General features: G+C 39.0%; 1 protein-coding gene across 2 annotated transcripts in view; it reads left to right on the forward strand.

Moving 5' to 3' along the window:
* The window catches only part of MAMDC2 (MAM domain containing 2), a 181263-nt gene that overhangs the window by 69165 nt on the left and 90350 nt on the right, over positions 1 to 21748 (forward strand). For both annotated transcript variants that reach the window (XM_077148410.1, XM_077148409.1), the window contains exons 3-5: positions 17504 to 17775; positions 19256 to 19340; positions 21583 to 21720. In XM_077148410.1, coding sequence (XP_077004525.1) covers positions 17504 to 17775; positions 19256 to 19340; positions 21583 to 21720 — 495 coding nt within the window. The remainder of the gene's footprint in view (positions 1 to 17503; positions 17776 to 19255; positions 19341 to 21582; positions 21721 to 21748) is intronic.

Here is a 21748-nt window from a genome sequence, read left to right on the forward strand (position 1 = left end):
CAGTAATTCTTAATATCATCACATAGTTGCATATTCATCATTTCTTAGAACATTTGCATCAATTTAGAAAAAGAAATAAAAAGACAACAGAAAAAGAAATAAAACGATAACAGAGAAAATAAAAGATTATACATACCATACCCCTTACCCCTCGCTTTCATTTACCACTAGCGTTTCAAACTAAATTTATTTTAACATTTGTTCCCCCTATTATTTATTTTCATTCCATATGTTCTACTCTTCTGTTGATATAGTAGCTAAAAGGAGCATCAGACATAAGGTTTTCACATTCACAGAGTCTCATTGTGAAAGCTATATCATTGTTCAATCATCATCAAGAAACATGGCTAGTGGAACACAGCTCTACATTTTCAGGCAGTTCCCTCCAGCCTCTCCACCACATCTTGAACAACAAGGTGATATCTACTTAATGCATAAGAATAACCTCCAGGATAACCTCTCGACTCTTTTTGGAATCTCTCAGCCATTGATACTTAGTCTCATTTCACTCTTCCCCCTTTGGTCGAGAAGGTTCTCTCAATCCCTTGATGTTAATTCTTAGCTCATTCTAGTGTTTTTCTCAGTCCCTTGATGCTGAGTTTCAGCTCATTCCAGGATCTCTGTCCCATGTTGCCAGGAAGGTCCACACCCCTGGGACTCATGTCCCACGCAGAGAGAGGGAGGGTGGTGAGACTGCTCATCATGTTGGCTGGAGAGAGAGGCCACATCTGAGCAACAAAAGAGGCTCTCTTGGGGGTGACTCTTAGGCCTAAATTTTATGTAGACTTGACCTATCCTCTGTGGGGTTAAGTTTCATATGAACAAACCCCAAGACTGGGAGCTCAGCCTATAGTTTTGGTTGTCCACACTGCTTGTGAGAATATCAAGAATTCAACTTGGGGAAGTTGAATTTCTCCCCGCTCTCACCATTCCCCGAAGGGGGCTTTCAAATACTTTACCAGTCACTGATCAAATCACTCTGGGATTCATCAGGGCATCACTCTGGACAAACCAACAAAATCTCATGTCCTACTTGAGATTCCAAGTACTTATGACGTTCAATCAAACTATCTACATGAGTTATATTAGGAAATGCTCTAGTCAAAATCTAAATTTTGTAACAAGTAAACATTTTTTGCTTTAGTCTCACACATAAGGTGACATTTTAAAGTATTAATTATCATCTATTTTCAGTACCCTGCAGTAATGACATTCCTTTGTTCTTCCTCATGCAAAAACATTTTTAAAATTTGTACATTGTACATTTCACTATTATTATACACTCTAGGCATTCCTAGATTATACCATCTCAATCTTTACCATCTATCTTTCTTTCTGATTTCATTTATGTCCCCAGCCCTACTCCCTCTATCATTCTCACATGCAGCTTCATTCAGTGTTTTAACATAATTACATTACAGTTAGGTAGTATTGTGCTGTCCATTTCTGAGTTTTTATATCCAGTCCTGTTGCACGGTCTGTATCCCTTCAGCTCCAATTACCCAATATCTCACCCTATTTCTATCTCCTGATGGTCTCTGTTACCAAGGAAATAGTCCAAGTTTATTCACTAATGTCAGTTCATATCAGTGAGACCATACAGTATTTGTCCTTTTGTTTCTGGCTAATCACACTCAGCATAATGTCCTTAAGGTCCATTCATGTTGTTACATACTTCATAACTTTATTCTGTCTTACAGCTGCATAATATTCCATCTTATGTAGATCTCACAGTTTGTTTAGTCAACTGTCTGTTGATGGACATTTTGGCTGTTTCCATCTCTTGGTAATTGTTAATAATGCTGCTATAAACATTGGTGTGTAAATGTCCATTTGTGTCCTTGGCCTTGTGTCTTTTGAGTAGAGACAGCATATAGATGGATCCTGTTTTTTAATCCATTCTGCCAGACTATGTCTTTTGATTGGAGAGTTTAATCCGTTAACATTCAGTGTTATTACTTCATGGGTAGTACTTTCTTATACTATCTTGCCTTCTTTTATATGTCATATCTAATTTTCCTTCTTTTTACCTTTACTCATAGTCTTCCTTTCTACACTCTTCTCCACACCTCTCTCTTCTGTCTTCGTATCTGTCTCTAGTGTTCCCTTTAGTATTTCTTGCAGAGCCGATCTCTTGGTCACAAATTCTCTGAGTGATTTTTTTGTCTGAAAATGTTTTAATTTCTCCCTCATTTTTGAAGGACAGTTTTGCTGGATATAGAATTCTTGGCTGGCAGTTCTTCTCTTTTAATAATTTAAATATATTATCGCACTGTCTTCTCGCCTCCATGGTTTCTGCTGAGAGATCTGTGCATAGTCTTATTGGGCTTCCCTTGTATGTGATGGATTGATTTTCTCTTGCTGCTTTCAAGATCCTCTCTTTCTCTTTGACCTCTGACATTCTGATTATTAAATGTTTTGGAGTATGTCTATTTGGATCTATTCTCTTTGGGGTACACTGCACTTCTTGGATCTGTAATTTTAAGTCTTTTATAAGAGTTGGGAAATTTTCAGTGATAATTTCCTCCATCAGTTTTTCTCCTCCTTTTCCCTTCTTTTCTCCTTCTGGGACACCCACAACACGTATATTCATGCGCTTCATATTGTCTTTCAATTCCCTGAGTCCCTGCTCATATTTTTCCATTTTTTTCCTATAGTTTCTATTTCTTGTTGGATTTCAGATGTTCCATCCTCCAGTTTAGAAATCCTATGTTCTGTCTCTCAAAATCTACCATTGTAGGTTTCCATTGTTTTTTTCATCTCTTCTACTGTGTCTTTCATTCCCATAAGTTCTGTGATTTTTTTCAGACTTTCAATTTCTTCTTTTTGTTCTTTCCTTGCCTTCTTTATAGCCTCCCTCAAATCATTGATTTGGTTTTTAATGAGGTTTTCTATGTCTGTTCATACATTTTGAATAAATTGTTTCAGCTCCTGTATGTCCTTTGAATTGTTGGTTTGTTCCTTTGACTGGGCCATATCTTCAATTTTCCTAGTGTGATTTGTTATTTTTTGCTGGTGTCTAGGCGTTTAATTACCTTAATTAGTTTATTCTGGAGATTGCTTTCACTTCTTTTAACTAGGGTTTTCTTGCTGGATGAGTTTGTTGTCTATCTGTTCTTTGACATTCAGTTCAGCTTTATCTGGACCTTTAGCTTAAGCTTTGTTTAACAGAGGAGAATTTTTCAGTTCTTGTTTTCTTGTTTCTTGCCCTGCTTGTGTGGTGCCTTCCCCCACACACACACTTAGGAGGGTCTACTTAGATATTATAGACCCCAGCCAGATTTTCCCAGACCAAACTGGCCTCCTATTAGGAGGAAAGAGTCACCTGCATCGGTTTTCCCCGAGGGTGAGACACAGCAGGTTGAAAGACTTTCCTGTGAAGTCTCTGGACTCTTTTTCTTACCCTGCCCAGTATGTGGCACTTGTCTGACTGCAGGTCCCACCAGCATAAGATGATGCGGTACCTCTGTTTCCTCATTTCTAAAGTGATAATTCCCACCTCGTAGGAGCATATGACAGAATTAAAAGAGGCCATATCTCAAGAATCTAGAGTCTGGAGCAACAAAATTTCATTGTCTTTAAATCTTTACTAACAGATGGTTCTAGATGGATTCTTGAAAGCTATGTTAGTTTCTACATGGTTAAAGCTGTATGTTGTTTCAGTTTTCCAGGGCTTCTATGACTAACACCACATACCAGTTGGCTTTACAGGAATTTACTGTCACACAGCTTCCTTCAAAGACTGGAAGCAGACATGCAAGATGTCAGCAAGGCCATGCTTTCTCCAAAGTCCGCCGTGTTCTGGTGATGGCAGTCTCCATCACATAGCCGTCTCCCTCGGCCTGTGTCTGCGCTTCTGGTTTCTGCTGACTTCTGGCTTTTTCCTGTGGGTTTCTCTGACTTAATGCGTCTGAGTGTTCATTCTTTATAAAGCTTCCAGTAATATGGATTAACACCCACCCTGATTCAATTTGGCCATACCTCAACTACTAACATCTTTCAAAGGTCCTATTTACAGATAGGTTCATACCCACAGGAATGTCTTTTGAAGGGCTCGGGGAGGGGGACACGGTTCAATCCTGAACATACGTGATGAGTGCTTTATTAATAAATGATCCAGGACAATTTTAAAATTGGAAACTTCAAAGAGAAGGTGAGAAAACTTTATGCAAGTCATATAAATTTGTGATTTTTCTTAAATATTTTCACAGCATTCTCTGGCAGAAATAATTAGTGGATTTATAGATGATTGTGATCTCATTGAGAAAAGATCAGATATTAACAATCCCAAAGATTTCATATAGATTTTTAATTTGAGGAATGCTAATATATTAATTCTCTAATAAACCCAATCAACTTTGTAAGAACCACTAGCCCATTACATTTTCTATGCATATGCAAAAATTTGACTTTAAAATTTTTTGAAAGACTTTATCATGCAAAGATAGCAGGATTCATTCAAAATGTAAGCTGATGGCTTATACATAATTGAGGATGCAGTCCTATGAAGGCAAGCTCTCTTCACAATGGAATCTGGCTCTTTGCATCAACTTTATGAATGATTGCTAAATGCTTTGCCTGCATTATTGTCTGGGCTGCTTTGATCAGCTGGTAGGTCCCAGAGATAATTTTTATAGCGTAGAACACAGTTGGGCAATGAGATGGGGCAGCCTGGAAAGGGCTTGTGTGCCCACAGCCATAGGGTGAGGGAGGTTGGATGAAGCTGTTCGAGGCTATTCCTTTACAAGTTGGTTTCAGAATATTCTGAAGACGTTCATTTCAGAAAGATAGGGCAATGGGCCATAAGTGGAAGAAATAGCAGTTAGTATCAAGGAGGTCCAATAAGAGATAATGACGTAAGCAAACCATCAGAAAGAACAGGACATGGTAACTGGGAATGTGGATAAATAAATGCTAACACTTTTAACAAGCTTGCCATGTACCTTCAGGCACTGGATTAAGTACTTTATATAAGTTATTTTATATAATCTTCTTTAAAACCCTGTACAAGTTGCTATTTTAGCATCCCCATTTTACCAATAAGGAAACTGAATTCTCAGGTAATATAAGCAACTTGCTCAAAATAACGTTGTTTATAAATCGTGGACTGGATTTGAACCAGTGTCTGGCTGGCTTGATAGGCACATTCTTAACCCCTCCACCATACTGCTTCCAACAGGCAGGATATTACCCAGGGAAGGAGACAGAAAAGCATTCAGGAAATCTGGTGGGAAGATCCCAGTCTGGGTTTAGTGGCTGGACTTTAGCCCTGAGAAGGTCAGTGTCTTTATCTTAGAGACACAAGATACCAAGAGCTAAACAAAATAAAGACACGGGACTTGGATCATTAGGTTTCAGCCAAAAGCACATCGGGAGTAAATATGCTGGATTCTGTTTTAGATGATGATTAATCATGGGTGAGAGCCAGGGGGCTTAGCTTTGAAGAGGGGAACTGCTGAAAATGGGAAGCCAGGCAGGGTCTAACACTAAAGCGGGTTATGGATGTCAACATTAAAGGGTTAAGTAAGGTGAAATGAATGAAGACTGTTGTCATAACAGCATGGAAAATGTGCTGCTAGTCTGCTGCCTGAATAAACATCTGCTCTAAACACACCAGGGGAAAAGTAAGAAGGCAGTATGAACTTCTTACTTTCTATGTAATAGCCAAAGGACTTCTCCCACTGGTGATAACAGAAATAATTAGCAATTTACATTACAATTTACAAAGGATTTTTATGTACACCATTTCATCAGGTTCTTACAATAATTCTGTAGGTATGAAGTCGTATCTTGAACTTTATGTGTTTTTTTTGTTTGTTTGTTTTTCACATGGGCAGGCACTGGGAATCGAACCCAGGTCAAGCGTGGCAGGTGAGAACTCTGCCTGCTGAGACACCGTGGCCCGCCCAAGCTTTGTATTTTAACATCAGCATAAAAGATGAAATTTGGCTACAGTCACAATTGCCCTCGAGTTTCTTAAGTCACACATAAAATACACTGTACATGGGTTCTATATGTTATACCAGTTCTAAGTCCCACTCAACCATATTTTCCTTTTTGTGTTGAAATATTCACTTCTTAATTTGAGCAGTAGATGAAATAGCTTTCATTTAGTGGTTATTTGTGTGAAAAATATATTTCACATGTATATGTGTTACACACATGATAGGTAATTTTCAGTTTGTTTTTTCTGAGTGCATAGAGTGATTTTCCAACTATTGAATGTATGTGTAATAGGACTCCACTCTTTTATCATCCCAATTTTTCAGATAAAGATCACATTCAGTATATGCATAACAAAGGCTAAAACTAATATCATACTTCCCCATCCTTTGTGGGATCCACTCTACTACAGTCACCCAATATGATCACCACACCAGAAGGGCAGCATATTCATTAGCTCATAGAATTCCAGCAATGCACAAGAAGAAAAGGAAGTCCCACGTGATCCATGCCCTGGCTACTTTGCCACAGTGATGACCAAGCTGTCTCTTGGTGTTCTAGTTTGCTAGCTGCCGGAATGCAATATACCAGAAATAGAATGGCTTTTAAAAAGGGGAATTTAATAAATTGCTAGTTTGCAGTTCTAAGGCCGAGAAAATGTCCCAATTAAAACAAGGCTATAGAAATGTCCAATCAAAGGCATCCAGGGAAAGATACCTTGGTTCAAGAAGGCTGATGAAGTTCAGGGTTTCTCTCTCATCCAAGAAGGCACATGGAAACACAGTCATGGTTTCTCCCTCAGCTGGAAGGGCACATGGCGAGCATGGTGTCATTTGCTATTTTTCTCTCCTGGCTTCCTGATTCATGAAACTCCCTGGGAGGTATTTTCCTTCTTCATCTCCAAAGTGCTTGCCGATGGACTCTGCTTCATGGTGCAGCAGCATTCTCTGCTCTCTCTGAATCTCCTATTCTCCAAAGTGTTTCCTTTTTTATAGGATTCCAGAAACTTCTCAAGACCCACCCAAATGGGTGGAGACATATCATCATCTAATCCAGTTTAACAATCACCACTCTTGACTAAATCGCATCATCCAGGGAGATGATCTGATTAGTTTCAAACATACAGTATTGAATAGGGATTATTCTGCCTTTATGAAAACATGACTTTTCTAGGGGACATAGATCCTTTCAAACCAGCACACTTGGCTATTAGAAGTCATCGATACATGGAGCACTAACTGTATAGAAGTGTCCAACAGTTGCTTGTGACTTCAAAACTCAATTCTTTATGTCTGTCTTCACTGAAACAGAAGAGCTTTTTTCCGTAGTTGTTTTCTGATGCTTGCATATAACTAGGAGACACGTTCAGACCCCAGACTGCATGGGAGCCTGTCCTTTCTAGCAGGACGGTTTAACTGTCTTTGCTTGCTGGCTTACTTTTAAAAAATATGTTTCAAAGTTTACGGTCCCTTTTTCCACTGCTTCCAGAGATTTTAACATTTCTAAAAAAAATGTTTCATAAATCAGTTTCAATGACCTAAGCAGCAGAATTTGAAGAGATACTTCCTTCTCCTGCTGTCATCACGTTCCATACCACACACATATATTAATTCAAAATGGATCAAGACCTAAAGGTAAGAGCAAAAGCTTCTTAGAAGAAAACAAAGACATAAACATTCATGACTTTGGATTAGGCAAAGGTTTTAAGATATGGCACCTAAAGCACAAACAACAACAACAGCAAAAAAAAAAAAAACAGAAAATTCTGCTTCATCAAAATTTAGAACTTTTTTACTTCAAAGGATACAATCAAGATACTGACAAAACAACCACAGAATGGAAAAAATGTCTTCAAATCATGTATTTGATAAGGGTCTAGGATTCATAATAGATCAAAGTTCTTACAACTGAACCATAAAAAGACAAATGACCCAATTGAAAAATGGGTAAAAGATCTAAATAGGCATTTCTCCAAAGAACAGATGACCAATAACACATAAAAAACATTAAGTCATTAGACAAATGCAAATCAAAACCACAATGAGACACTACTTCATACCCACTAAGATGGCTATTATCAAAATGACAGACAATGACCAGTGTTGGTCAGGGTGTGAAGAAATAAAAAACTTCTTGCATTACTTGCGGGAGTGTAAATGGTGCAGCACTTTGGAAAACAGTTTGGCAGTTCCTTAAAGAAATATTATACATATTTTTAAACATGGAGGTACCATATGACCCAACAATTTCACTACTGGGTATATACCCAAGAGAATTGAAATTTGTGTCCATGCAAAAATTGTACATAAATGATCGTAGCATTCATAGTAGCCCAAAAGTGGAAACAGTCTAGATATCCATCAACTACTGAATGGGTAATAAGATGTGGTAAAGCCATACAAGGGCATATTATTCAGCTTTAAAAAAGAATGAAATACTGCCATATGCTACAACATGTGTCAGTATTTAATGAAAACATTATGCTGAGTGAATAGAGCCAGACACAAAGAGCCACATTTTGTGTGATTCCAGTTATCTGAAAGGTTCAGAATAGGAAAATGCATAGAGAGAGAAAATAGATTCGTATTTGCTGGTGGCTGAGGCAAGACGAAAATAAATGGGAAGTGACTGCTAATGGGTACACATTTTGGGATGGTAAAAATGTTCTGGAGCTAAATAGTCATGATGGTTGTGAAACTTTGTAGAGATACGAAAAACCACTGAATTGTACGCTATGAATTTTGATATGTGAATTAATTCAGAAATTGACTTCCAGCTGTCATTTTCATTAGGATAGACTAAATGTAATATTTTGCATACATACACATACATAAAAGGCCTTATCAACATATTCAGACATATAATGACTCTTTTTATAAAGTAAGAAGAAGCTGTTGCCAAAATAATTCATCAATTTGTTCTGAAATTTTATAAGTGGCAATTCAGGGAAAGACACGATCCCTGATACTGTTTTCTAGAGCTTCTTCAAAATGTATCATGTCCCTTCTAGTTCAATTTAGCCATAATAGGACCACAAAATATACTCTGACACTGCAGCCACAAGGAGGGGTAGCAATAGGTTCAACTCCAGTGCCAGTTCTGATTGATTGGTAACAGCTTCCTGGAACACTGTGTTTGGAAGGAATCTGAGATTGTTACTAGGCTGTACAGGAAAAGGTGAAGTGTTTAATTAAGAATATCTGTCTTGAACTTGGCAGTGGTAGTGGAAATCTTTTGGGTTAGTTATTTGATCCAGAGAAATGTGGTGTTCTGCTAAGTGGAAGCAAAATCAATTGAGTAGATAAATCTTTGGGTAGATTACAATGCAGTTAATAGGCAAATTCATACAACCTAACTTAAAAACCTATCTGAAATCTGCAATTTAAATGCAAAATCTGACCTTTTTGAAATAGCCAGTGTTTATGGGTGAGATGTCAAAATCTTTCAGTAAATTGCACCGTCCATCAGACAGTATAATACGTTTTATATAGTGTATACTCTCAAAGGTTCTTAACACGAGAGTATTTGCATATGCTTATAGTAAAATCTGACATAGTGAGAAATAATGCCAAAAGGCATTGTTTTTTTCAGTACTACTCACTGAAAAGATAATCACCAATACATGAATTCTATGAACCTGCTATAACCCATATTTACTTTTTAGGTTTGAGTTTTACCTACAAGTAGAATTAACTCCTCCCTTCTTTACATGCTACAGTAGCCTCCTGTTTCTTTGAGAGATAAGCAGTACCTAGAGAATGAGTCCCATTTCTCTGTCAGATATTATGTCAGTGATTCTCAAAGTGTATTCCCAAGACCTGAAGCATCAGCATCACCTGAGAACTTGTTAGAAATGCAAACTCTTAGAAATGCAGTATCAGACAGGTCTACTGAACTAGGAACTCTAAGGGTGGGCCCAGCAATCCATGTTTCAACAGACTCAGGTGATTGTGGGTTTACGTTTCAGAGCCACAGCTGCAAATTTTTCCCTGAAAGAGGGAGAAAAAGGAAAGGAACGGAAGAGTGAGAAAAGTTGGTATTTGATGTGAACATTGAGACTTTCTTTGTTCTTTCCTCTTTCATTCCCCATGTTCCAACTCTCTAGTCCCTCAGAAAAGGTTTGAAGTGTTCTGGGGATCTTTCTTAACCCCCAACCCCACTACCAACCTGTTTGGAGTCCCCTGTTTGGTGGTGGTAGCATGGCAGAAAAAGGAGTGTGGCACTTATACATTCCCTCAGGTCACAATGAAACCACTTTTATTCAAAAAATGGTTGATGTCAACAACCCCAGCTGAATACTTCAAAGCCCCACAGGCCACACCCCTAGTAAATGCATTTGATGCTCTTAGAATAGCACCTGGCACGTAGTGAGTGATCATTGTACATGGGAGGAATTGGTGGTAGCAGCAATTGCAGCAAGGGCCCGTTTGCCACAAGAGGGTGCCCGGGTTGGCATCTAGAAGTAGTTACTATTTACACCCAGCATGCCATTGCTACCTTAAGAAGAATGTGGGTGGAAATAGATCTTGATCTTGAAGTCCTTCTGCAGGCAATCAAGGCTCCCTGAAGACAATGTCCTAACAGAGGATGGTCACCAGCTGACCTCTTGCTGGCCTGTCAGTACTCGCCAAAGAGACAAGGATCACCGCTGGGTTGGTCTTTGGGGTAACAGTGGGGTTAGGGGTGGATGAAGAACACCAGGAAAGCAAAGAGGCACTGCAGAGCTTTTCTAACAAAAGTTCAGTGTTGAGGAACCCAAACTACAAGGGGTAGGGAGGGAGACCCCACAATGGAAGACAGCAGATTAAACGCTGGGCATGAATGTTTTGGGAAAATTTGAACAAGCATGAAAGAGTCTGCAGACCAGAAAAGTAGTGGGTCCCCCAGAGACCCTTAAACACATCCAATCACTGCCACAGGAAGCCAGATAGCCATAGTTGGGTTCAGAAAGCTCAAGTTAGGGTTCTTGGCTTCAACTCTTTTTTCACAGAAATGTTCCACATCCTGGTTCAGCCAATAGAACAACTCTTGTAAATATTTAAAAGATGTGGGGTAGGAAAGTGAATGCAGAGGGAGAAGGGAGAGTAAAGAGTGGAGGAGAAAGATGGGAAGAAAGTGAAGGAGAAGACAGGAGGGGGGAATAGAAAGAAGGAAAAGAAGGGGATGAGAAAGGGGAAGTGGGGGGAGGAGAAGGAGATGTCAAGCCTTGTTGTGCCTGTTTTGTATATGTTATCTCATTTGGTTTACAGAACTGAGATTTGGTTATGGAAGAACTAAGGAAGGGGAGTATTAATCCTAATAAAAAAAACAGGTTACAATGAACTTTTTCTACTTATGTCCCAAGATCCAGGCTGAGGTAATCCAATCAATTCAAGCTCATATAATGATGCAAATTATATGTAGATTGAATCATTAGGTATAAGGGTTGTTCTGGAAGGAAAAGGTCAACTCCTCCAAAGTATTCTGACTCTAGACCTGGATGTCTCACCTATTATTCTACTCCTCCAGATTCTAACTTTGCTTAACCTGGGTTCTCAACCTTATATGCCTATGGGGCCAAGAAGATGAATGCAATGTGCTAACTAAGCCTGGTATAAGATAATAAATGACGATAGACACTTGGCTTCAGAGATAGGATAGCAGGAAGTGGTGAGGATTGTGGCAAAATGGGTCCACATTCCACCCTCTTAAAAGGCAGTGGTACTCAATTCCAGCCTTTTGTCCTAGGAGGAAGTGGCCTCAGTGTGGCCAGACCTCTAATTTTTATGAGGCCGAGATTCAGCGTTAAGGCAATAGTCAGTAGGCTGAACAAAATGCACCTGCAGATAACTTCTGGGGAAGATAGCAGAGTGGGGGCCTCTAGGACTCCCTCCTCCTCCAAAACAGCTAGTGGAAAGAGGAACTGTCTGAAACAACTATTCTGGGGCCATAGGGGTCAGGAAAGCATTGTACGATATCCAGGGAAGAGTGGGAGGAAGAGGCTGAGAAACTGCAGTAAGGAACTGGGAGTAACTCGCTCTGCAGCAACTGTTGGCACCTATTCCCCGTCTCAAGGTGGGCCACCTTAAGGTACGGTTCCTTGTTGGCTGCTGCAGATGGAGAGGGACAGGGAAGTCCTCTTACCCAAGAGCAGGGAAATACATGGCCAAGCACTGATCTCAGCTTTTGATTGGCTAATTTAGATCACTCAGCTCCAGCTCTGAGCTGCTGTTTCAGTTTGCTCTGGACAGGGATGGCCACTGCTTTTGTTTTAACCCCACCTCAAGATGGGCAGAGGTGAACGAGATTAAAGAAACAGCCTCCTTAGGGCTATGGGGAGCACTTTGCTGAAGGGTGCTATCTGCTGGGGAAGTTAAGAAAGACAGCTCTGAGGAGTATTAAAAAAGGCTTTGGGTGTCTTTCCTAACCCTCTCCCCTGGGCTCTTTGGAACTGGTCTGCTCCCCCGTCGTGGGTCCCTGGCCCTATTTTGACTGGGAAATATTGACTTAGGAAAGACCTCTCCAGGGTGACCCTCCTCCCATAACTTGCCTTCAGGCAAAAGCAGCAAGAGGTAACAAAAGGAATATAATAAAAACTATAGAGGAAAAAAAAAAAGAGAGCGAGAGAACAGATCAAAATTTCAGGAGAACAAACAGAGGAAAGGAAGCTTTCTCTCTTCCTTTAAGAATAGTGCAGTCTTAAAAATTGTACCACATATCCAGGCCAAGAATAAGATGAAGAAAAGCTGAAAAATCTGATCAGTTAAACAAGGGCTATAATAAAGGTCTAGAATAAGTTGAACCAAGTGTTAAAGAAGAGCCTTAACATAAAGCCAGTCAACAATAAAACCCTAAACAAGAGTGAAAAACTGCTCTTCAGAGTAAACTCATCAAGATAACCAGATGCCTAGACTTCAGCCAAAAATTACAAGCCGTACTAAGAAATAGGAAGTTATGGCCCAAAGGAACAAATTTAAACTTTGGGGGAGACACGGAATTTTGAACAACTAAGCAAGGATGGTCAAACACATTTCCTAAATCAGTTCAAGGAAATGAAGGAAAATATGGTTAAAGAGATGAAGGAATTTCTGTAATGAGTATAGATGCAAAAATCCTCAACAAAATTCTTGCAAATTGAATCCAATAGCACATTAAAAGAATTATACACCATGATCAAGTGGGCTTTATCTCAGATATACAAGGGTAGATCAACACAAAGATATCTATAGTTAATATACCACATTAACAAGTCAAAAGAGAAAAATCACATGATCATTTCAATGGATTCAGAAAAGACACTTGACAAAATCCAGCATCCTTTCTTGATAAAAACACTTTGAAAAGTAGGAATAGAAGGAAACTTCCTCAACCTGATAAAGGGCATATATGAAAATCCCACAGCTAACATCATACTCAATGGTGAGAGACTGAAAGCTTTCCTTCTAAGATTTGGAGCAAGACAAAGATGCCTACAGTAATGGCTCCTGTCACCACTGTTATTCAACATTGTTCTAGCTAGAGTAGTTAGGCAAGAAAAATAAATAGAAGGCATCTAAATTAGAAAGGAAGAAGTAAAACTTTCATGACATGATCCTATATTTAGAAAGTACCATAAAATCTACAACAAAGCTATTAGAGCTAATAAATGAGTTCAGCAAAATGACAGGTTACAAGAACAACATGCAAAAATAAGTAGTGTTTCTATATACCATTAATGAGCAATCTGAATAGGAAACCATTAAAAAAAAAAAAAAACTCCCATCACAATAGCAGCTAAAAGAACCAAATATCTAGAAATGAATTTAACCATGGATGTAAATGACTTATAGACAGAAAACTACAAATCATTGCTAAATAAATGGAAAGACATTCTATGTTCATGGATTGGATGACTAAATACTGTTAACATGTCAATTCTACCCAAATTGATTGAAATAGTCAACACAATCCCATTCAGAAGTCAAACAGCCTACTTTGCAGAAATGGAAAAACCAATTATCAAATTTATTTGGAAGGGTAACGAGCCCTCTATAGTCAAAAACATCTTAAAAAAGAAGAATAAAATTGGAGGACTCATACTTCCTGGTTTTATACATATTACAAAGCCACAATGGTCAAAGCTATAGTGACCAAAACAGCATGGTACAGTCTAAGGATAGACATACAGACCAATGTAATTGAATTGTTGGTTCAGAAATAGATCCTTACATCTATGGCTAATTGATATTTGACAAGTCTTCAAACTCCACTCAACCGGGACAGAATCATCTCTTCAACATATGATGCTGGGAGAACTGAATATCCATATGCAGAAGAATAAAAGAGGACCCCTATCTCATACCTTATGTAAAAATTAACTAAAAAGTGGATCAAAGACGTTGCAAATTGCCACAATATGCTAAGCCCAACGAACAATATTCCTGTAAACTCTGAAGAATATGCAGGGCTGTGTCTGAGGCTCTATAATAAAGTTTCACTCACTAAGTTTATTTTCCAGAAACCTAAAACCTCCAGATGGTTTCTAGGCTCAATAAGCCCTGAAACCCAGAGTTACCAGTCTTTCCAAGAGCATCAACCAGTTGCCTCCTCCTGCTTCCATAATGTCAATACTCCTTTTCAAAATAAAGAAGTTAAAATGGTTGTTGCCCAAATATCCATAAAGATTAGGAGAAGGAGGAATTTTAACAGACAGGACTTAACAGAGATGATTATGATGACTAAATCCTTATATTGATATTTCTTTTTAGTCTCCAGTGTCTTAGAGCAGCTAAAAGGAAATACATGAAATTGTGGAATTGTAACCCATACCATATTTTGAAATTTTGTTCTATAACTACTTGTTAAAATGTACTTTGAAATTTATTGCTTTTTTGTATGTATGCTATATTTTACAATAAAAGTGTTCAAAAAAAAAAAAAAAAGAAGCAACAACAACAAAATAGATCAAAGACCTAAATATAAGAGCCAGGACCACAAATCTCCTAGAAGAATATATAAGGAATCATCGTCAAAATTTTGTAATCAGGCCACAGTTTCTTAGACTTTGTACCCAAAGCACAAGCAATGAAAGAAAAATAGATAAATGGGACTTCTTCAAAATTTAATAATCTTGTCCTTCAAAGGACTTTCTCAAGAAAGTGAAGAGGTAAAATATTTGAAACTAGATATCTGATAAGGGTTTAATATCCAGAATATATAAAGAAATCCTACACTTGACAAAAAAACACAACTAAAATATAGGTAAAAGACTTAATTAGACATTTTTCCAAAAAGGAAACATATACAAAATGCACATGAAAAGATGTTGGTCATCACTGGCTATTAGGGAAATGCAAATCAAAACAACAGTGAGATATCATTTCACACCTACTAAAATAGCCACTGTTTAAAAAAATCCAGAAAACTACAAATATTGGAGAGGATGTAGAAAAATAGGAACACTCATTCACTGCTGTAGAATGTTAAATGGTGCAGTTGCTGTGGCAGACAGTTTGGTTGTTCCTCAGGAAGCTAAGTATAGAATTCCAATATGATCTGGCAATCCCGCCACTAGGCACGTACGCAGGTGTTCTAATTTGCTAGCTGCTGGAATGAGATATACCAGAAATGGAGTGGCTTTTCAAAAGGGAAATTTAGAAAGTTGCAAGCTTACAGTTCTAAGGCTGTGAAAATGTCCCAATTAAAGCAAGTCTAGGTTAATATCCAAATTAAGGCACTCAAGGAAGGCCGATGAAGTTAAGAGTTTCTCTCTCAATTGGAAAGGTACATGGTGAACATGGTGATGTCTGCTAGCTTTCTCTCTAGGCTTCTAGTTTCATGAAGCTCCCCCAGGGGCGTTTTCCTTCTTCATTTCCAAAGGTCTCTGGCTGTGTGGGCACGCATGTTTCTCGTGCTCTCTCGTGACTCTCTCCAAAATGTTTCCTCTTTTAAAGGATTCCAGGAAACTAATCAAGACCCACCTGGAATGGCGGAGTCCCATCTCCCTCTGATCAAAGGTTAATACCCACAATTGGGCGGGCCACGGTGGCTCAGCAGGCAAGAATGCTTGCTTGCTATGCCAGAGGACCTGGGTTTGATTCCCGGTGCCTGCCCACGTAATAAAAAAAGGTTAATACCCACAACTGGACATGCCACATCTCTGTGGTGATAATCTAATCAAGTTTCCAACCTACAGTGCCCTTTTAATCCTTAGGGATTAAAAGAAAGGGCTGCCTCCATGAGACAGATCAGGATTAAAACATGCCCTTCTAGGGCACAGAATCATTTCAGACCAGCACACCAGGAGAACTGAATGCGGGGGTTCGAACAGATATGTGTACACTATTGTTCATAGTGGCATTATTCACAATTGCCAAAAGATGGAAGCAACCTAAGTGCCCATCAACTGATAAATGGATGAACAAAATGTGTATGGATACATGATGGAATGTATTCAGCTACAAGAAGGAAGGAAATCCTGATGCATGCAGTACACAGATGGACTTCAAGGGCATTATGTTGAGTGACACCAAAGGACCAATAATGTATGTTCTCCCTGATTATAATAAGCAATATATACTAATATATATTATAATAAGCAATATATAATGCACTGATTATAATAAGCAAACTCATAGAGTTGGAATCTAGATTACCAAAGGATAGAATGGTTGTAGAGAAGGAGGGAGCTGATGCTTCATTTGTGAAGAATTTTTAATTAGGTTGATTGTAAATGTTTAGATAGTGATGATGGCACATTTTTTGTGAGTCCCATTGACAGTGCTAAATTATGTTTGTGAATGTGTTGAAAAGGAAAGTTTTAGGTCATGTTGTTACTAGAAGGAAAGTTAGAAGATAAAACATGCTGTCTAATACAGTGAACTTTGTTATCAGCAGTGGACTGTGATTAATAGTACAAATATAGGAATGGTCTTTCATGAATTATAAAAATGTACACTATTACAAGGTGTTAGTAATAGGGTGGTACACAGGAAAAATACACCTACTATAAACTATGGACTGTAGTTAACAGTAATATTTTAATATTCTTTCATCAATTATAACGGAAGTGCCACACTAATGCAAAGTGTCAACAAAAGGGAGATATATGGGAATGTTGTTATATGACTTTTCTGTAAACCTACAACTTCTCTAAATTTAAATAAATAATAATTTAAAAATATGTTAAGCGAAAGAAACCAGATTCAAAGTGCTATGTATTGTATGATTCCATTTATATAAAATGTAAATCTAAATAAATCTGTAGAGACATAATTAGATTAATGGTTATATAGGGCTGGAGAAAGACAGAGGGATTGAGAGGTGACTGCTAAGAGGTGTGGGGTTTTTCTTTGGGGAGTAATGAAAATGCCCTAAAATTAATTATGGTGATGGTTGCACAACTCTGTGATTATGCTAAAAGCCATTGATTGTACACTTTGGATGGGTTGTATGGTATGTGTCTATATCTTTTAAAAACTGCTTTTAAAAAAATGCACCTGTAGGCTTTCTCAACCCTTAGATTTACTGGGCCACAGTTGTGGGTATTCCTGAGCTGCAAACAGAAGATTGATCTCTACCCTGTGCTCCTTCCTCTTTCCAGGTCATTACATTTACGTAGACACCTCCTTTGCCAAGCAGGGAGAGAAAGCTGTGCTGTTAAGTTCTGACTTACAGGCTGAGGAATGGAGCTGCCTCCGCTTAGTCTACCAGATAACCGCATCTTCAGGGTCTCTATCAGATCCCAGCCGGTTGAACCTCTATGTGAGATTTGAAGATGAAAGCTTTGATCGCTTGCTTTGGTCAGCTAAGGAACCCTCAGATAGCTGGCTCATAGCCAGTCTGGATTTGCAGAACACTTCCAAGAAATTTAAGGTAGGTGGAATTTAAGAGGAAGGTATGGGATTTATGATATGTGCTTTGTGCTATTCTGAAATCTTTTGAAAACTTCTGCCATTGAGGTTAGTTATCTCCTGTGTTAGGATGTGGTAGGCATATAATAGAATAATATTAGTAATGTAAATTAATAGTTTATTTATTCTTTAAAAGAGCCTCTTTCTGGATTTCTTTCCAACCTATTTAAAAGGGCTTCTGTAAAAATCTTAATGGGGCATAAACCAACCACTTCAATGGGAACTGACTTCCTATTGGGCTTCCAGGAGCACTTGTGTTTCTTATAATTCTGTTTCATCCATATAATTTGTGTATGGTGTGTGTTTATGTTATCTTTCCAATGGTTTGCTTGCTATAAATTTTGAATAAAACATTAAATATATAAAAAAGGAAAATGCAAATAAATGCCTTGAAGAAGGATAGGTATTTAAAGTTTCAAATATGGAAGTTGATCCCTCAAAAGTTTGGGAAAAGAAAGTAGAGAATGGAGAACATAAGACAAGGTTGGCTGTGGATCTGGGTGAGGAAAGAGGATAGGATCCGACACGCTCGGCTATAGGGTGTGGTATTTAGTGAGAATATGCTATTAAGGACAAAATGGAGACTTTGTAAAAATTTTCCTCATGCCTACACCCCCTTTCAATTCCCTATTCCAGTCTTCTTTTCCTTGGAAGAGTTTTGAAATGCTGCACTGTACTGTACTCCCCATCTGTTTGGAGTACCTCCCTCTCCAAACAGCATGGATTGAGAGAAGGCACATTGGGAGATTGAATTCCACTATTTCACAATGTTTCCCTACAGTATATCACACCCTTAATCTACCAGCATAGTTGCAGAACAGCAGGCTAAAATCACAAAAGAAAACACTGTTACTCTGTGAAACAGGACCAAATAGGGTCTATAAAATTACTTGTAATCAGTAACTTACATTACTTGTAAATTGTCATGCTTCTTTCTATCTGTTCTTCATGTAAATTTTGCAAATTTTCATACATACTGAAACTAGAAGTAGATTGATGAGCTTCTACCATCTTATATGGAGATCTCCCACCACTATCTCAGGTTGTCCTTCTCACCTTCTCCTCCAAGGAATTTTTTGTGCTGTGGCTTCTGCCTCAGTTCCTGACCATCCTCTGATGGTTTCTCAGGGACACAAGTTCTTCACCCCATCTACAGCCAGGCAGCACTACCTTGAGCACTGAAGAAGGTAGTAGTTGAACTAACAATTGAAGATAATTTACTCTAAGCTTCTAATAAATGAATACTTTGCTCACCTCAAGGTTCTGAGTATATATGCATTTGTTTATGCACACATATACACATTAGTATCCAAAAGCAATTAGCTGAGATTAACAGTCTTGTTTTGTATTGAATTGCCGAACAGCTTCTCAATAGCTGAAATACTAAACCAATGAAACATGGTGTTTTCAAGTCTAACTCCCCTTCCCCATGTGTCTTGCAGATTTTAATAGAAGGTATACTAGGGTATGGAAACACAGCCAGCATTGCACTCTTTGAAATCAAGATGACAACTGGCTACTGTATTGGTAAGTGGATTTCATTTTTATTGCATGAGAACATGGATCTTTTACTAAAATCTGTGATCTGAGGGAATTGAACCAGTCCTAGAGACAAAGTATTTTGTAATGTATACTGCATAATGCAAACAAGATTCAATTCCTTACTAGATTCACTTGAATCTATATATTGTTTCTCTGTCTTTAGAGTAGGAAGGCTCATTAGAGTTGGCCTGGATTGGCTGGATTAATGACAGAGAAGTGGATGCAGCAATTGTAACTGCAGAGTTGCTGCCTTAACCTCAACATGTTCTACTAAATATAATATCCAGTTTGCTACTAAATACAGCATTCTGTGGCATTTGCCACAAAAACAAGCATCATTTTATCTCCTTTCTCCTTTGCTCCATTTCTCACTTGGCACACTACTGTCCCTCTCTTTATAATCACAATTGTCACTTCTTATGTGTCAATTTCTGAGAGGACTGAGTCCCTGCCCTGTGTAGTGGCTCACCATCTTTTTGTCTACCACTGAAGCTTTTACTATGCATGATAAACACTACTAGAGAAGAACAAGCCTTGTACTGGAGGTTCAGCAAGGGGGAGGGGAAACCAGGGAGGACTGAATAGAGGGGATGCATTTGAGCTGGAGTTTCAAGAGAAAGAGTAGAATTTAGTAAAGTGGAGGTACAGTTGTAGGAACAACAGGGTTCTCTGATGCAAGCCCTGTAGGAGAAGGTACAGGGCATGTTCTGACAAAGGCAAGTACCGGAGTAGGGTGTTTGAAGTGAGAAGCAAACCTGCTAAGGGAGTTTGTTACATAAGGTTCTGGATCCAGGCTTTGGAGCTTGGACTTAAGGAATTTTGTTGCCAGAGGGCACTATGCAGAAGAGGAAAGGCCTGCAGCAGCATTTTGGCCTGCCACGTGGAAGACAGATGGGAGTCAAGGAAAACACTTAGAGGTAGGAAAGCTCATAGGAAGCTGCTGTGACCTTACAGAGACGACACTGCCTAATTTGGGGCCTAAAATTGGGTGTTGGCAGGGACTAGACAAAAGGTTTAAGAGATTTTTTAGCACTGACAGTACTTAGATGCTGAATGGATGTGGAGGGGAAGAGAAAGGAGAGACCAAGATGATTGTGAGCGAAAAAAAGAGTCTTGGTCAGTTTCCTTAAGTCTTGCTTCTCTGTTTTGACTTTCCAATCACGTTGTTAATCCAAGTGAAAGAAAACAGTTTTAGAAAGTGGCCATTGTCTGAAGGTACAGAGGATTTAGAGCCAGCCGTCTTCCTCAGACTTCCTTCTAGACCCCATCCACATAGCGGCTGCATGGAACCACACAGCACCTTTAGGTCTGAAGGAGCAAGGGAGGAGTTGCCAAAACCTGAAGACAGTAGCTGCATGGTAAAGTCTACTTGACAGAGCTGTACCCTCATTAGACAGACACAGCCAAACCATGGCAACTGATGGAGAGAGAGCTAGGGGAATAAACAACCCCAGTCTCACATCCCCCGCCCTCTACTGGCTGAAGTCAACAAGAAGCCAGAAGGCATGGCTTCATACAGATTGGCCTCTGGAGTACAAAGCAGGGTACAGAAGGGTGGAGTGAGTCTTGGGGGGGAGGGGGGCAATGGGAGATGACTAGCACAATCATGTTTCATATTTTTAGTTGCATTATTATGGGGTTCAATGGAGGCACAGTTTGTGAGTTCTTATTCCCACGGAATTTGTTGACTGGGAACAATTTAGTCAATGCCACAAAGAATGGGGGGGGGGGCGGGGGGGACTCTTTTTCTCCTCTCTCTTCTTCACTCAGTAGTTGCAGAAAGAATCAAGAACCCAGGATATGCCTTCTCTACTCTATTCTGACTGAGTTCTTGTTTATAAGAAAGCAGGGGATTTTAATATCTAGGAAGCATACTTCTTAGCCCCAGGTGTCTTGTTCACAATCATGAGAGAAGAAAATGCAAGGCTGGGCTCCCAGGTGCAAGAAAGAGTAGTAGACAAAATTTTGGGACTAAGAGCATAGAACTGAATAGTGCTTTGAAACTACACCATTTTATGACTGTCGGGTTCATGAAGAGATTACGGTGGCATGAATGTCTCATTTGTCCTCTTCTTTGGCTAGTATTGTCTGGTGACTAGAGGATGGGGCTTAGGAAAAGAAGAGAGAAAAATGAATGAATATCTAAGAGCAAACTCTGTAGTGAGTCGGAGACTATCCAGGTGTGACTTTGTCTCCATAAGGTGTGTTTTTATTTCTTTTCTTCCAGAATGTGACTTTGAAGAAAATCATCTCTGTGGCTTTGTGAACCGCTGGAATCCCAACGTAAACTGGTTTGTTGGTGGAGGAAGCATTCGGAACTCCCACTCCATTCTTCCTCACGATCACACCTACAAGAATGAACTGGGTGAGCTGGGGACAAATGGAGTCCTTTT

Source organism: Tamandua tetradactyla, chromosome 2 (assembly GCF_023851605.1).
Source record: "Tamandua tetradactyla isolate mTamTet1 chromosome 2, mTamTet1.pri, whole genome shotgun sequence".
NCBI lineage: Eukaryota > Metazoa > Chordata > Mammalia > Pilosa > Myrmecophagidae > Tamandua > Tamandua tetradactyla.